This window comes from Recurvomyces mirabilis, assembly GCF_035927965.1.
Source record: "Recurvomyces mirabilis strain CCFEE 5264 chromosome Unknown scaffold_15, whole genome shotgun sequence".
NCBI classification, from domain to species: domain Eukaryota; kingdom Fungi; phylum Ascomycota; class Dothideomycetes; order Mycosphaerellales; family Teratosphaeriaceae; genus Recurvomyces; species Recurvomyces mirabilis.
In genome coordinates this window covers 511,112-527,976 of record NW_027041949.1, presented here as the reverse complement: position 1 = coordinate 527,976, position 16,865 = coordinate 511,112, and the positions used below count along the sequence as shown (strand labels likewise).

General features: G+C 54.4%; 6 protein-coding genes across 6 annotated transcripts; 5 read left to right on the top strand and 1 right to left on the bottom strand.

The window, feature by feature from the left end:
- Positions 1 to 218: 218 nt before the first annotated feature.
- On the top strand, positions 219 to 1,182 carry LTS14_006160 (uncharacterized protein; the record flags this gene model as incomplete). Its single annotated transcript, XM_064838858.1, has 2 exons — positions 219 to 495; positions 551 to 1,182. The coding sequence occupies 2 exons, from the start codon at positions 219 to 221 to the stop codon at positions 1,180 to 1,182; spliced, it is 909 nt and encodes a 302-aa protein (XP_064693683.1).
- A 555-nt stretch (positions 1,183 to 1,737) lies between these two features.
- On the top strand, positions 1,738 to 3,305 carry LTS14_006159 (uncharacterized protein; the record flags this gene model as incomplete). The annotated part of the gene is made up of 3 exons (XM_064838857.1): positions 1,738 to 2,016; positions 2,074 to 3,156; positions 3,207 to 3,305. The coding sequence occupies 3 exons, from the start codon at positions 1,738 to 1,740 to the stop codon at positions 3,303 to 3,305; spliced, it is 1,461 nt and encodes a 486-aa protein (XP_064693682.1).
- A 463-nt stretch (positions 3,306 to 3,768) lies between these two features.
- On the top strand, positions 3,769 to 6,780 carry LTS14_006158 (uncharacterized protein; the record flags this gene model as incomplete). The annotated part of the gene is made up of 3 exons (XM_064838856.1): positions 3,769 to 4,256; positions 5,022 to 5,120; positions 5,169 to 6,780. 3 exons carry the CDS (start codon positions 3,769 to 3,771, stop codon positions 6,778 to 6,780), a joined length of 2,199 nt encoding a protein of 732 aa, XP_064693681.1.
- A 555-nt stretch (positions 6,781 to 7,335) lies between these two features.
- LTS14_006157 (uncharacterized protein) lies at positions 7,336 to 9,008 on the top strand (the record flags this gene model as incomplete). The annotated part of the gene is made up of 2 exons (XM_064838855.1): positions 7,336 to 8,745; positions 8,802 to 9,008. 2 exons carry the CDS (start codon positions 7,336 to 7,338, stop codon positions 9,006 to 9,008), a joined length of 1,617 nt encoding a protein of 538 aa, XP_064693680.1.
- Positions 9,009 to 9,315: 307 nt separating this feature from the next.
- On the bottom strand, positions 9,316 to 12,495 carry LTS14_006156 (uncharacterized protein; the record flags this gene model as incomplete). The annotated part of the gene is made up of 1 exon (XM_064838854.1): positions 9,316 to 12,495. One exon carries the CDS (start codon positions 12,493 to 12,495, stop codon positions 9,316 to 9,318), a length of 3,180 nt encoding a protein of 1,059 aa, XP_064693679.1.
- Positions 12,496 to 13,636: 1,141 nt separating this feature from the next.
- On the top strand, positions 13,637 to 16,865 carry BOI2 (polar growth protein; the record flags this gene model as incomplete). Its single annotated transcript, XM_064838853.1, has 2 exons — positions 13,637 to 13,847; positions 13,909 to 16,865. The coding sequence occupies 2 exons, from the start codon at positions 13,637 to 13,639 to the stop codon at positions 16,863 to 16,865; spliced, it is 3,168 nt and encodes a 1,055-aa protein (XP_064693678.1).

Below are 16,865 nucleotides of genomic sequence, written 5' to 3'. Positions count from 1 at the left end.
TTCCTAGGATAGGAGCTGCCTGCGCTACCGCGAGCCGAAGATGAGAAGCCTTCTTCGAATGGTTGGTAGCACAGTGGCCGTCATATTAGAAAAGTAAGGCTCCTCATCCCACTTGGACGTTGTCTTGCTCTCAGCTGTCTCTTTCCCTTTTGTTCGCGCCTGTGAGCAGCCTTGCTCTTTGACGGGAGCACTCCGATCTACTGACCTACACCGTGACCATGGTCGCTACTACCGCTGTTATCGCAGTACTAGCACTCCTGTGCACAACGCAGAGTCTTGCGCAGAAACAATGCTACTGGCCGAACCACGCGCCAGCTGCCAACTATACCGCGTGTAATGCCGCAGGAGACCAGAGTCACTGCTGCAGGAAGCACGAGACATGCCTCACCAACGGTCTGTGTCTACAGACTCAGGGTCTCGCCAATAGAGAGTCCAGAGGAGCATGCACAGACAACACATTCAGCAGTCCCGCCTGTCCACAAGCCTGTGCCGATGGTAAGTCAGCTCGCATTGCATTTGCTGAGGTCCGAATGCTGACAATATCTGATAGTGGCAACGAGCAACTCCTTAACCATCTTCTTAGCTTACGACGATGTGACCAATAACGGTGCATTTTGCTGCGTACTGCCATACAATAGCACCACAGGCCGGTGTCCGGTGTCGACGAAAGGGAGCACCACGCCCTTCGACCTCGATCCGTTTCAGGTCATAGTGGATCGAAGCAATGGCGCAACGCTGCCTATAGACGGCACGGACTACGTCACGACATCGAACGCAACCTCCACAGGCTCGACCGCCGAGACTACAGTCTACCAGACCACGACCGCAACAGCACAAGCCAGCATTGCACCGATCGCAGCAGGTATTGCCGCCCCACTCGGAATTCTACTTATAGCCGCCCTGATAGCATGCGGCGTCCTTTTCAGCCAAGTCCGTAAGCTTCGTCGCCAAGTCGACGACCAGGGACAGGCGCATACGAGGGACCCTCCTGGTGCGGCACCGAGTTACGACTACAAAATTGCGTCGCATGACGGTCGCTCGCAGGAGGCGCAGCCATTGTATCATAATGCTGGTTGGGGAGGTCATGGTGGCTCGCCGCCGCCGCAGATAGCGCCCGTCGAGGCTCCAGCCAGTACGGAGGTCACTGAGGCTGATAGTAGACCTGTGGGGAAGTTTAGATGATGGCGGAATATGCGAGACCTAGATTTGCTTCGTATGGACATTTAGGACTCCAATTCAGCATCTCTGCGAGTGCTGCGTTAGTCAGAGACAGTGATGGCCGAGAACGGGTGTCGTCCAGGCCATGTAGACATGTCGCTTCCACGCCAGTCTAGCTTAAGAGGTACCAGGGCCATATATCTGCAATTTGAGGAATGAACCATTGGGCTGTAGTGATCGACCTCAAGAGGGAGACGTACTCGGTCTGAATTTTATCTCCGTCTCGACTTCCGCATGGGGACAACGCTCTTTAGATCCGCCGAATGCTTACCCAGGTGAAGCAGAAACTCTCCAGCCCCACCACAGAACATGAAAGGTCGTTAAGTCTTGTCTTACGAATGAAAACCTGCATCATGTTTATGCATGCTTTACCAAGTCATCGCTGACAAGTCGTAGCCCTAAGTAGCATCCGTTAGTCGGAAGATCCTCACAAACAACGTTGATGTTGCACAAGCTATATATATCTCTGTGCTGGACGGCCGCCGCAGATCTCATGCGTCCCACATGTTTCTCTGAGACATGGCTTACTTACCTTACATCACATCTGTACTTGTGACCCTTATCGTCTACAGACTCTTTACGAACTGGGCACATCTTCGACAAGCACCGGGACCTTTCCTGGCGAGCCTGACGGACTTGTGGCGAGCGTGGTATCAATACAACGGCAAATTGCGAGGAGAACTTCTGAAGTTACACCAGCAGCATGGCCCAATAGTACGGTATGGAGTCCGCAGTATCAGTATTAGTGATCCAAGTGTTGTGAATGTGGTATATGGCAGTCGTGCAGGATTCACTACTGTAAGATCGATGATGACTATATTTCAGAGCCAAGTTTCTCGTACTGATCCAACACAGGCAGATTCGTATAACGTCTTGATCGGCATTTCGAACGGGAAAGAGGTCGCTAGTCTGGTGAGCACGAACGACGAAGCTCGGCATGGAGCTCTTCGTCGATCTGTCGCGGGTGCTTTTACGCAGACGAATGTCATGGACTATGAGCCGCACGTTCACGAATCGATCCTGGAGCTGCTTGAGCTCTTGTCGAGGAAAAGCACAATGGATTTGGCGCAGATCATGTTGTATTATACCATGGACTCTGCTGCTCGATTCGCCTTCGCTGAGCCGCTCGGGTGTCTGGCCTCTGGAACAGATGTCGGTGGCTCAATTCAGACGATCCGCGATAGGTTCAACCATTGGGGCTGGTGGTCATCTATTCCGGCTTTGGAGCGACTGGTGTACCGAAACCCTATCGCGCTGCGATCAAAGCGCGCCCTTTCCAGTATGGCAGCGACAGCAGTCAAGAAACTCCAAGATCGGGCTAGCAAGCCCCAGGCCACAGGTCAGACACCAGATCTGCTTACCAGATTTCTGGAGTCGAGCAGGGCAAATCCTGATGTTCTGGACAAGACGGGGATTATCGGCATGCTAATGTCCACGATATCTGGTGCTGGCGACACCACGGCTACGACCGTCAATGCCAGTCTATACTGGTTGATGAAGCACCCAGACGCACTCGCAAGACTGAGGCAGGAGCTAATGGATGCTCAGATTGATCGTCCCGTGCCACAGTACAATCAAGTCAGCAAGCTGCTTTACTTAAACGCGGTGATCAAGGAAAGCATGAGACTGTTCCCGACAGCGGTATGGCCCATCGAGCGACGCGTTCCGGAAGGTGGAGCGACCATAGCAGGCGTGCAATTCCCCGAAGGCACGTCAGTTGGCTGCCTGGTGATTGCACTACATCTCAACCCATCAGTATTCGGACAGGATGCGCAGCAGTTTCGTCCAGAGAGGTGGCTGACTGAGGACGCCGACATGCTGAAGAAGATGGAACAGGCGCACATGGGGTTCAGTCGTGGCAGGCGGGTATGTTTGGGTCAGCATATTGCTGTATTGCAGATAAAGAAGGTTATTCCTGCGCTTGTGATGGGATTTGAGGTAAGTCGCACACGTCCTGAGGAACGTCCGAGAAGCTGATGCTCGGACAGATCTCTTTGGTCGATCCTCACGCCGAGTTGAAGGCCGACTTCTCGCCAGCTGTTGCATGCTTGGAGCCATTGATGGTCAAAGTTCAGAGACGGAGGTGATCGCGTTCGATATTGATATCGCCAACGTGTGTGATGTATTTCACTCTCCCGCGAATCACAAGAGTCATCGGTGTGTCTGAAAGAGTACCATTGTCGTGTGGAGTCGAGGTGACGGAGTGTTGCTGTCGATTGAGCACGGACACAAATCGACGCGACGCGACGCGACATTGGCTCCACATTTATTCTACACCTCAAACCAGCTTTACCTCCCATCAGCCGGATCCCTTCCGTACAACACATATAGGTTGCCGATTCCAGGTGGGAACAATAATGGTCCCATGCAGGCCGTAACTGGCTGCTTGCGACCGCTCTTGCTACCGACGGATCTGCGATCAGAGATGGCGAGAGCGTGGCGATCTCATCGTCCTTGCAAGTCCAGAACAAGTCATGTACAGATCTAATGCCACCTGAGCTGTCCGATGCATCGCTTGTACAAGGTCTGACATCTAGTGTGTCACCCACCATGTTCCCAGCCATGCAGGCGCAGGTCTTTGCCAACGAGCGCTTCTCTCGGTCTGGCCCTTCGCTCGAGAGTACATCTTCCTACTCGACTGTGGTGCAACGCCGCAATGTCCGCAGCTTTTCAACCAGCTCATTATCTTCTGGTGGCTCTTCGGTGCTCGGTAGAGGGCCTGTAAAGCCTACCGAGCGTAGATTGAGCCTCTCAGCAGTGTTCAGCCGTGGCGCCGAGGCTCTACGTGGCAGTGACTGTGATCGGCCAATTGTGAAGCTCGTGGACGTTGATGAGGATGTTGAAAATCCTTGCACAATTTCTGACGCCGGCGAGTCCATCGACGGCAATATCACGATTGAGGAAGATACGGTCGAGCAGCCTGCCAGATGCCGAAGGGGATGTGATGGACTGGCCGGAGTCTCCGGCTTCAAACACATTTGGAAGATGGCTCAGCACACTGAAACGCAGGAAGAGAGATCCACTGCCGCTCACAACCCGTATGCAGCGCTGGACTTTGGACGATTTCGACTCCCCCCAGATATCGCCATTGAGGCCGGAGCGTGTCCATCACCGCCGGCATGGCTCGCGCGCATCATCTATCGCATTCGTCACTGCTGTCAAATCTGCAAGCGTCACGATCGCCACAGCGAGCATTGCCACCATATCACAGCGCAATAGTACCGCACGACGTGCGCAACATCAAAGCAGTCTTTTCTCCGGGTCAGATGCGCGAAGGTCACTGGACATACGCAGGCCTCATGTGGACGACGCTGCTATGACACGTTCTCACCGTAGACGCGAGAAGCTGGTTGAACTCCTACACACCGAAGAAGGCTATCTAGCGGATCTGAAGGCTCTCTCGAGTGCACGAACTTTTCGCTTATATTCCTTCATGATGTTACGATTGTGCTGACCTCGACATAATAGTCACTCGCGACACTGCTCGGACATCTAACGCATTGTCAGTCTTACATACGGCATTGTGCTTCCGCGACCGTGTCGGCGTTGATCACGCTACATCATACTATGCTCAGCCAGCTCCGCAATGCAATCCCCTTTGCAGATACAGATCATGTACCTCGAAGGCCCGGAGGACATGTCAGGTGGTACAGCACGGATAGTGCTGTTCGAGATCGACGAATTGACAGTGTATGCCGGCCAGAGCGACGCTCTCTCAACCTAAACCGGTCATCGTCTGGCAGCGGCGAGCCTCTTCGTTCGTGCGAGCCGCATACGGTAAACACGGTGACAGAAATCTTCAGATCAAATCTACCCTCGTTCGTGGCCTATGACGATTTCGGCGAGCACTATGAGCTCCTCCGACTGACGGTCGTTGACTCGCAGCAGTCAATACAGAATTGGTGAGTACTACAGTCATTGCACTCTTACTCTCATACTGACCGTGACAGGCCCGAGTACGATGCCGCATTTGAGACTCTCGCATACACACTCAATCCTTTGCAGCGGCGCAACGACAACCAGAAGAGAGCCTTACGTGTCCGGGATCTGCTCATCAAGCCTATACAGCGCTTGCCACGGTATATGCTTCTATTTCAGGATCTTCAAAAGCTTACGCCGGTATGCGATGACCCAGGCGCCCATGCTGGTCTTGAGGACATTGTAGGACAACTAGAAGCGGCTTGCGAGCGACTCAATCGCAGCCGTCGAAGCCTTGATCACACCCGTGTCCTTGATTCTACCTGGCTGGTCAGCGAGCGACTCAGCTTTCACAATCAGCTACCTCGTGTGGCTTTTCTGAAACTACTTGGAAATGTCGAATTATGTGGGTGTCTACACATCGCCTATCGCAGCAAGGAAGAGATCAAAGGTCGATATGTCATCAGCGTTCTGTTCGAGACAACTCTACTTTTGGCTATTGTGGACGATGCCGACACGACCTACAACGTGCTCGCCGGCATAGCACTGGGTAATGTGACAATGGCAGAGACAGACAATGGCCGTGGCTTGCAGTGCCACACAGCACCGCACTCCTGGAAGCTTGTCTACGAGCATCAGACGAGGATGTACGAGCTGATCTTTACAGCCTGCTCCGGAACAGAGGCCAGAGTCTGGCGTGAGCGGATCGCGCAATGTGCAATGTTGCAGACAAAGGTCGCTGCCGAGAGCAATCGAGGCAGCTTCGAACTATTCTCGCCACTTGTGGATGATATGAGGACAATAGGTAAGGCGATGGGCAAGGCCGGCAGTTTTGTTCGCCGCATGTCTCACGACTCGATCCGCCGAGCGGCGACCGTCGCCAGCACCACCAACTTGAGCCAGGTCATCATTAAGAACACACAGGCATGTAAAGAGGCTCTAGACCCAGCGCAGGCGACACTGCAGATCCCTCGGTCTCAGTCTGTAGCTACACCTAGCCATGTGCAGACGCTGGCCCCTCGACGCGCCGAGAGGATACGCATAGAAGCCTTGCTCAGCGATGTCTGGACAAAAGACGTTCTACCTTACCCTGGCATGACACCACGCCGCTCTGATCCTATCCGCGCTTCGGCCAATCACGTCATGCGCAAATTCAGTATGGCAAGCATAACGAGCAACTTCTCGACTTCCAAGCGCAATGCTTCGTACTCAAGTATGAGCAGTAGCCGCAAGGAGGATATGCCACCTCCAAGAACGACTGGATCTGGACGTGACCGGAGGCCGACCAGACCTCCGCCTGTGAGTTTTCAAACTGCACCAGATGCGTTCTTGCCTGAGGACTTCACCGTAGGTGGCACCATGCCTAGAACTAAGCGATCTGCTTTGCGCACTCTCACCATGACATTGGAGCGACCATTCAGTCCGGCTCCAAGCGAAAGAAAACCTGAGCCACTGCGTCGAGCGCAGAGTGTGCATGATGCGAACAGCGCAGATACGCCTCCAGCGTACACTGTCGTGCAACAACGTGCAAACACACCCGCCCCGTCCTCTACAGGGCAAGGTACAGCAGGAGCTAGCGAGGCTGGAGCCACGACACCGCGCAAGACTCAGAGCAAGAGTAGGCTGTTGCGGATGTTTGCTTAGGTGGAGGAGAGCCGTGGTTGATGATAACGGAGATTCGTGTCGTACTTTGGTTTGTTATCCTGGATGATGATTGGACACTGCTGTTCAGATAGTATTAGCACTTGGCTTGTCGTAAGAAGTCTTGGTATTATCAGCTTCATCCGCATTGGCTCCGGCACTGGATCGTCGTTGAGACATGCTATGCGCAGGTAAAGGGACACCCAGTTGCATGACTGACAGCTGCCTAGGCCGAAGTCGAGATAAGAGTGACGATCGGGGTGGTCCACCTTCCTGTTTGGGCCAGAGTATCTTGATACTCGCCATACATTTGCGGGGTGGTCTCATACCCATGTGCAACGCACTGCACGCGCAAGACCCTCCACAACGGCTTCGATGAGCATCATTGCCATGATAAGCACGGTAGATCGGCTCAACATGGTTCGGAAGCATGAGGAGCGGCAACGTGCCAATGTTGCATGGCGGCAATCGACATTTCTCTTCTACATTTTAATATCCATCAGTTTCCAGCCCGTCCAGAGGTAATCTATAGCACTTGTGCTGCACACCCCAATCAACATGTCCATCTCCAATGGCACAACCAAGGCAGACGAGAAGTCTTCAGCTTTCGCCAACCTCGACAGTCGTCGACTCTCTCTTAACAGCGATGAGCAGACAACCACTGTCGTCACAACGCTTGCCGATGCGGACGAGGCCCTTGCCTTTCTAGAGAACCATCCACAATCAGCTCTAATAGCAGAGCAAGGCGCCGCGATACTCGAAGATGAGAAGTCCCGCCGACGACTAGTGCGCAAGATCGACCTCACCATCGCTCCATTACTGGCATGCGTCTATTTTTTGCAATATCTCGATAAAACCACCTTATCGTACGCCGCCGTCATGGGTCTCCGCAAGGACACCCATCTCAAAGGCCAAGAATACTCCGACCTCAGCATGCTCTTCTACATCGGCTTTCTTGCAACCGAATTCCCCACCCAATGGCTTGCCCAACGCCTTTCCCGCCTCTCCCTCTACCTAGGCGTCAACATCATGATCTGGGGCGTCGTCCTCGCCTGCCACGCCGCCTGCACCGACTTCGCCGGCCTGGCAATCTGTCGTACGCTTCTAGGCGTTTTCGAATCCTGCGTAGCTCCCATCTTGGTCATGATCATAGCTATGTGGTACAAGAAAGAAGAACAAGGCCGACGGATAAGCTGGTTCTACGTCTGCAACTCCCTCACCCAGATTGTAGGCGGTGCTGTCGCATACGGAGCCTCGTACGCCCCAACCTCAGGCCTGGCAAGCTGGCGGATCTTCTACCTCGCCATCGGCGCCCTGACAGTCGTCTGTGGAGGGCTCGTCGCCATGTTCCTGCCCGACAGTCCGGTCAAAGCCCGCCGCTTCACGGATGCCGAGAAAGTGGCTGCTCTCTTGCGCACGGTATCCAATCAATCCGGAACTCAGAACTCCAAGATCAAGAAAGAGCAGATCTGGGCCACTTTTCGAGATACGCGAGTATGGCTCGTCTGCCTCAGCGTCCTTTTATCCTCTATCCCCAACGGCGGAATCAGCAATTTCAGCTCTATCCTCCTGACCACGTTCGGATACACCTCGCAACAAGCACTCATCATGTCGATGCCTGCGGGAGCAATCGGTGTAGTTTTCGTCCTCTTCTCCGGCTGGTTGTCAGACAAACTCAACGATCGAAGCCTCGTAATGTTCGTGTGCATCTTGCCTACGATCTTAGCCGGCGCAATGATGATCGGGTTTGATCCCAAGGGCATACCACTCAACAAATCCGCTCTACTAGCCGCTTCCTTCTTGTCCGGAACTTTTGGCGCGGCATTCATGCTCCTGCTCGCCTGGAACGCCTCAAACATAGCCGGCCATACCAAGAAAGTCACTGCGAACGCTCTGACGCTCGTCTCGTTCGCCATAGGCAATATCCTAGGCACACAGACATTTCAGCAAAAGGAGGCTCCAGGCTACGTACGTATGATAGATATTCAGACAACCACCAATAGACACTGACACCTTCCCCCTAGATCAGCGGCAAAGCAGCCATCATTGCCACCTTAGGAGCCCTATGCTTTGTCATCATCGGACTGAGAATGTCAAACGATCGACTGAACAAGGAGAACGCTGTCAAGAGAGCAGAATTGGGCGAAGAGGAGCAGAAGTCTATGAAAGACAAGCTTGCCTTTGCCGACCGCACGGATCGCGAGAATATCTTCTTCATGTATACTCATTAAGAGGGCACCAACAGCGAGTTCTCATTGCTAGAACGAGGAAGGTGATGATGTGTATGTAAGTGGTAGTCCACATTCAGAAAATTCATTACTGGGCCATGATGTTGCACAGAAGCCGCGTCATAACCAGAGACCGGATATCTACCTACACAGTACATCACCGAAGAACTATGCCCAACAGCAGCCAGTCGGTCGCTCCCAAAGTTCAACCCAACAAACACATCAATACATAAACTCCAGCCCACGCCGTCGCTAAAAGCACATCATCATAACTTCATAATCCCAACCCCAACCCCAATCGATCGATCAATCAATCAAGCTCAATAACAACCATCTCCGCACTCTTCTTCTGCTTCGCCCTCTCAACCCCCCCCACCCCCACCCCCTCCTCCCTCTCCAAACTTCGACTCCTCACCCCCGTCTTCTCCTCAGCCTTAAACCTCCACCTCCCATCCGCCTCCACAACAATAGCTCTCGTATTCAACCTCCCCTCCTTCTCCAACACCCCCCTCACCTCAACCAAAAACCCATCTTCGATCAAGGTCTGCGGTCGTACGCCCTTGCGACAGATGGGACAGCGCCATGTATCCACCGTGCTCGGAGAGCCCGGCGCGGCGTTCTTGGGTGTCTGGGTTTGAGAGAGGAAGATTTCGAGGTCGAAGGGGTCGCGATGTTTACAGTTTTCGCCTCGGACGGGGCGGGCGAAGATCTGGGAGCCGGAGATGGGGTCGAAGAGTTTGAGGGTGAGGGTACTGGAGGAGATCGTGAGGTCGTCGTCGTCGGCGGTGTCTGGTGGGGCGGAGAGGGAGAGCTTGATGGCTTTTAGGCTCTCCCCCGCACTTAGCATCTTCACATTCGAGACTAGAGACTCGTGACTCGTGACGCCTACGACTTCGATCCCGACGGCGTAGTTGAAGTCTGAAGTATCAATTGTCAGTCTGATGTTGACTACAGTCAAGGTATTCGTTCCGGGTTGGACGAGGTGGGTGACGTCGATGGGTAGGTAGCGACCATGCTGGAGTTTCCTCCTAGTCTCCAGTGGTGTGCCGTTCAGGTCGAACATGACGTTTTCGGGCCATAGATTATCTGCTTCTGTCCAGCTGCTCAAGGTTGGGAAGCCGGTCTTCATGTCGATCTGACAACAGCGGAGACGATATTGCTTCGATGACTCCAATAGAGATTGCGTTGGTCGCTGTTTATTGCTGCCACCACTAATAACGGAAGGAAGCCTGTCCATGCAGTCGTCCCGTAAGTTGAAGGTGAACGCCTGCATCGGCATGTCCTTGTCAAGGTGCTCGGGCCCTAATGCGCAATCCTCTACATATCGATAGAGCTTCGGCTTCACGTCGTCGACATCGGCAGCAGATAGGATAGGACTAGAAAGATGTGCTTGATGTAGTGCCGACTTTGTACTATCTGGATGCGTCGGCTGTGCTCGTGGACAATCATTAATTCGCGGCAGTATGCACCGCGGATCATGCTGTAGAGGAGGCGCAGGAGGCTGCAAAGGCAGGACAGGGGTAGGTCTACTCTGAGATTGCCGAGTCCGCCCACCTCCGGCTGCGTTGATGAGGCAGGCTTGCTGGTTTTGCAAAGCAGTCACGTTCTGCTCCATCAGGAATTGCTGCTGTTGTGGTGAGAAGAAAAAGGGTGAGGGTGCGTTGCCGCTTCCGCTTGGCTGTCGGTGATGAGCAGGAGCAGGTGGGGCAGGGTTAGGATTAGGATTAGTAGCAACGAATGGGGGCTGCATCCCGAATATCTGCAGGACATCGTTCGGTATGTGATAATGTGGCATACCCGCTCCACTGGCTGCCGCACTATTCCTGTACATATCATCGTGGGTCTTCCATCCAATGTAGACTCTGTACATCGCCACATACGCCGCTTTCTTATTCTCAGGCGACCAGAATAAGCCACGATAATATCGCGCTTGGTCTTGTTGATGAAGCGAGACGAGAGTCTCAATGCCGGACTCTTGGTGAGCTGGCTTCGTCTGCGACCAGAAAGTGCGCGCTATAGCTCTGAAAGCCGTGGTCTGCAGAATCGGACTGTATAATGACAGTGAGCAGGCCATGTCTTGGACTAGCGGTGGCGCGAGGCGTTCGATACTCGCGTTGACGAGCTTGTCCCATTCTTTCGGTAGCTCGCTCAGAAAGGTACAGACATGAGCGACTTGAGTCTCATACGCAGCTCTGAAGCCTTCCAATTGCGTGGAGTACACGTCCATGACTGGTACAGGAAACTCGGCGAACCAATTGATACTAGGCGGTACGAGACTGTTGTTGTCACATAGCAGAGATCCCAATCGTCTCCAGCTCTCGCGCCCAACACCGCGTATAGATTGAGGTAACTCTTTCTGTCCGCCTGGCTTGGAGTTGAGGCAGAAGAGCTGTGAGAGGACAAGATAGAAGGAATCGTTTTGCACGACCGCGTCCCGTGATAACGTAAGACGAGCGACATCGTTTCGCGTGTTCGCACCAGAGGGGTCGAGATTGTGTAGTCGCTGTATCTGCGTTGCTATTGCCTGGCAAAGGACATTGACGTCGAAGTACTGCGCAAAGGTCTGAGTAGGGACCGCCGCAGGGTTGGGAACAAAGCTGGTTGATTGGCCAGGTGGAATGAAGACCGGTAGTTGAGGTGACTGTTGACTGTATTGGGTCGGGAGCATTCGCGGCGACGCATTCGATGGGATTGTGTGCATGAGTGTGGAAGAGTGCTGTCTTTGCAACCGCGAGGGTGCATTCGCTTGAATCTGTATGCTCAGTGATCTCCGCGGAGAGTTCGCTTGCACCTGTACACTCGGTGATCTCCCCTGCAATGCTGCAGAACTTGATGTCACGCGTCTTGCAGGTGCAGCCCACATCGGTCTAGCCTGCGCAGCCGTGGGTGAAATAGTAGCAGCAGGAGTCTGTATGCCGTCCTTTCTCGGTCGACCAGGCCCACGACGTGGCTGCGGCTGTGTCTGTGCAGGAACTCCAACAGATACATTGCTGATCAATGGAGAGTTGACATTATTCTCCTCACTTGGTGCTGGGGATGGGAGTCCTTGCTCGCCTGCAGGAGTTCTTGGCCTCGAATCGAGGGACTTCCTGCCACTCTGAACAGTCGTACTTGCAGCTTGCGCGGAAGTGGATGTATCGTATGGCGACTCATACTCAACCAACGTACTGCCTACAGCTGGGGCCGCCATTGACCCCGCCGCCTCAGCATCCTGCCCGACGGCATTCGGGGTCTGCTGTCCTCCTGTACCTGGCCCACCAGAGCCAGCCACCGCTCCAGAACCTCCTCCCCGTCCTCCCCCAAGAGGACTCTGACCCTCCCGACCCGCCCAAGGCTGCCCTCCCGTCAGAACAGACTCCCCCATCATCCACCGATTCTGCTTATTCCCCGTCATCGCCCTCATCATAGCATTAGCCTGGGCAATACTCTCATTCGTGGCAGGCGCCATATCCGTCCTTCTCCGCTTGGGAGAAGGTCCTGGTGCACTCATCTCGTTTGTCGACTAGTCCGGGGTCTTCTTAGGGTAATAGTTACAGATAGGTGTTTCGGGAGCATGGTCGGGAGGAGGCGGTGTCTTTGCATAGGGAGGCGTAGGCAACAGGTAGCATGAGAACGCAGATCGGTGTTGCCGTCGTGCGCGGTATTGTTTACTTGCATGTGACTGGCTCGGAAGGGTAGGTGCGATGGGGAGAAGCGGGTGGAGGGCTTCACTTTGTACGTTGGTTTCGTGAGTGCAAGGCTTCACTTGGTGGGTGTACTGACGGGTGTCAAGTGACAGAGGGAAGTATAAATGCCAGTGAAGGAGGCATAGGAAGGATAGGCGCAATGCTAGGCTAACAACAGAGGCACTGTAGTAGAGGGGTCTATCACATTCCTTCGATCGGCTGCAGGGGTTGCGCTTCACGGCTTCTGACCTGTCACATGTCGGAGCGTAACGGCTTTTCTCGCTTAAATGCTCCTCTATATCGCTATGGATCCTACTGCTATGGAGATCCATCCAGTGTGTTTCATGTGATATATACTGCTGGAGAGGCAAATCGCAACGCCTGAGTCGCGCAATATCAATACCGGCCCTGGAGCTAACCTTCGGCTTCCCCTCGCGCTGCTCGTTCTTGAGCTTCTACGTAGGAAACCAATGGGCTGAGATGGTTCGATAGATCGGAGGGTTTCCTGTCTGTGCTTTGGTATGCGCTATACGGAGCAATCCTTATAGTGGCCAGCTCACCAATGACGCCTCGCTCGGATACAACGTACTCTCGGTCGTCCTCCGTCTGTTGCGAAGTGATTCAGTATTGAGCGTAGCACAAACATATCCATCATCGTTCGTTCATTATTCGTGCGCGGAAAGCTGTAGAGACAACCAATCACGTCACCAACGGCAAGGCAAGCCGGCTAGCCACCACGGAAGAGTTGCTCGTCGGATCGGATCATTATTGAACGACGTCTCTACATCTCGTGGCACAGAGATCAGATGACGGCTTGTCCTGGTTGTCTGCATATTGCTAACTCGCACACTTCCTCATCGCGATGAGACAACAATAATCCCACCTGCACTGTGTGCCAACGCGATTGCAAACAGCCGGCTCCATCTCCACCCGCCCAGCTGAAACACGACATCCGTCTGGACAGTAATGGCGACCACTCCACGGAATGGCGTCCACGCCAATGCGCTCCCCGGGAATCTTCTGCTGGTGATCCACGACTTCGTTGCTAGGAGCACGGATGAGTTGAGCCTGGCCAAAGGCGACCGCATTGAGTTGATCGAGCGGGATGATGATTTTGGGGATGGCTGGTTTCTGGGCCGTCATTTGGGCAATAGCAAGACGGGACTGTTTCCGGAAGGTGAGTGGGAAGAAGGCAGGCAGAGTGAGGTGGGAGTGAGCGGCCTGCTAATAAAGGACAGTGTATACGACTCCCGCACCCAAAGGCACATTAAACACCACGGCCCAGCAAAGGCGCGTCAGCGATGGCCCACCAAAGAGCGCAGGCAACGCGAGCGACAGTTCCATGTCTTCGCCCACAGCTGTCCGACATCTGTCCGGCCCAACGACGATCCAAAGACCCGTCAGCTCCGCCAGCCAAACATCGCCGACAGCGCAAACGGCTCTGCGAACAAGCCTACCTGCCTCCGCTTCTTCACTAGCTACGCGTAGCAATGCCTTCAATGTCGACTCTCCGGTGATGAACGAGACCCTCTCAGTGATCAATGAACACATTACCGATCTCAACACACCGCGATCGTCTTTCACGAATGGCAACAAGCGCGACACGATGGGCAGTGTATATTCCACTCAGCCGCTAAATAGAATGTCATACATTCCCGGACATGAGACAGACGAGGACGAGACGGCGCATACAGAGGATGAGGTCATGTCGTGGAGTCCGGCGCGAGTCGCCGAGTATCTTGAAGATCATGGCGTGGAGAAGCAGCATTGTGATGTTTTCGTGGAGCAGGAGATCAGTGGTGAGGTGCTGCTGGCTATGGACCAGAGTAGTGTCTTCATCAAGGAGTTTGATCTGGGCTCCGTAGGCAGAAGGCTGAAGACGTGGCATCGGATCAAGGCGCTGCAAGATGAAGTGCGTAAGGCAAGTGTCGAGCCGGACAAGAGTGTTATGAGCGAAGACTACTCCACGACTGCCGGTGCAGATGATGCGAGTGTGGTGAGCGATGCGCCTAGGAATCGCAGCTCTACGGTCGGCACTTCGTACCTTCCTCGCGGCCTGGAACCTGGCGCTCGCCAAAGCACAAACGGCAGGAGCAACACCATAACTGCACCTGTCGCCTCTGAGGCCCAGACGTCAACGCCCACGATTGGCTCAGATCTTGCTCGCACGCCTTCGAATGCGATCAGCCCCCTGCAAACCATGACTAGCTTGTCGCGACCAGAGAACACGTACAGACCATCCGCACAAGTCATCCGCCAAATGCAGCACTCGCGACGACATTCCAGCATCGACTCGACATCTTCGGCAAACGCTGCGCGCGGTCATCGAAAACAGCCTAGTATCGATCAGAAGTGGCAACCGGGTCAAGCGATGGCGTCAGCAGTGAATGGTACCACCGCCAGTGCCAAGCCCGCTCACGCGCACACCCTCAGCTCCGATACTCCAGCCAGCTCAAGTGAAACTCCAGCTTCACCCGGCGACCTCGACCGCGGCTACTTTTCCGATAATGCGACTTCCAACCCTCCCAAGAGAAGTGGTCTGCTGCAGAAGAAAAACTCGAGTGCGGGCGCAACTGTAAGCCCCATGCCAAGTCGAGCTAGTAGCTTCCTATTCGGCAATCGTGGTTCGACGCAGACGAGTAGTGCGACCTCGAATCCTATGAACGATCCCGTATCACCGGTTATGACCAATCTGACTCCTGGCCCGAGCACATATGTTGTTGGTGGGTTGGGATCTGTGTATGTGAGGCCTAATCCTTCTACCCGAAGAAGTGCGACTAGTCCGGAGCTGATACGGCCACCGACGGCGACGCGCACGGATTCACAGTCTAAGATGGATCCGGTTGTGACGAAACTGGATCATAATGCTAGTCCTGCGCAAGGGACTGGCAATACTTCGGCCACTTCGAGTCCGAGTACTGCGCAAATGGGCTTCTTTGCTACGCAGAAGCAAAAATTGGCTGGCTTTAGGTCGTCAAGCGATGCTGTGACGAAGGCAGAGAAGACGACAGTAGATGTCCCTTCGTCCGTACCTGAGGAAGCAAAGGCGCTCACCTCGCCAACAAGAACTGGTTCCACGACTCCGAGCACCGACACTAGGAGTTTCGATGCGCAGAAGTCGCTAGATGGACAAAGTCGGCGGACGTCGACGGGAAGTGGAAGCAAGCTCGCGCCGCCAGCTACAGGTCCTGCAAAGCGAACACGACCAAAGACAAAAAAAGCAACGAGTGCATACACCCGAGGACTAGAGAAGATCACCCCAGCAGAGCAACTAAAACGAGGCTGCGACTACTCCGGCTGGATGAAGAAGAAAAGCGGCTCGCTGATGTCAACCTGGAAACCACGACTTTTCATTCTGCGAGGCAGAAGACTATCATACTACTATTCCGAAAACGACACGGAAGAAAAAGGCCTCATAGATATCTCCTTCCACCGCGTCCTCCCCGCTACAAACGAAACCCTCACCGGTCTCCATGCTGCCGTCACAGGCGCCGCCGCCTCACCGACAAGCCCAACCCATACCACGACCTCAGCCGCCACCCAAGCAGCTATAGACCTCAGCAAAACCGTCCCCAAACCCGGCGAATCGCCCTCAGATGGGCTTTTCATCTTTAAACTCGTGCCCCCAAAGTCCGGCCTCGCGAAAGGTGTCAGTTTCACGAAACCGACGGTGCATTATTTCGCTGTCAACTCCCGGCAGGAGGGACGGTTATGGATGGCGGCGCTGATGAAGGCGACGATTGATCGGGATGAGGATGGGAGGGTCACGACGACTTATAATCAGAAGACGGTTTCTCTCGCGAAAGCGAGGTTGAGGAGGGAGAGGCCGCCGGGGTTAAGGGAGGACGGGGTTGAGGGGAGGGTCGAGTTGGATGGTGGTGCAGGGGATGGGGCGGGGGATGATGGGGCGAGTTCAGTTATGACGGGTACGCAGTCTGGATTGGGGATTGAGGGGTTGGGTGGGACGTCAAGTCGAGATGAGGAGGGTGTGAGCTTGGCGGAGGCGGTTGCTGCGGTCGGTGGGGCGGAGCATTCGACTACCGCCTCGTCTACGGCGCTCGGAGAGATGGGTTTGGGGTCGGGTGCTGCTGAGGCTAGCAGTGCGCTTGCGCCGGGCATTACGGCGGCGGGTGTAACGCAAGGGAGGTTGCATGCGTCAGAGGAGAAGGAGGTGGTGCCTGGTGCCGTTGGCTGA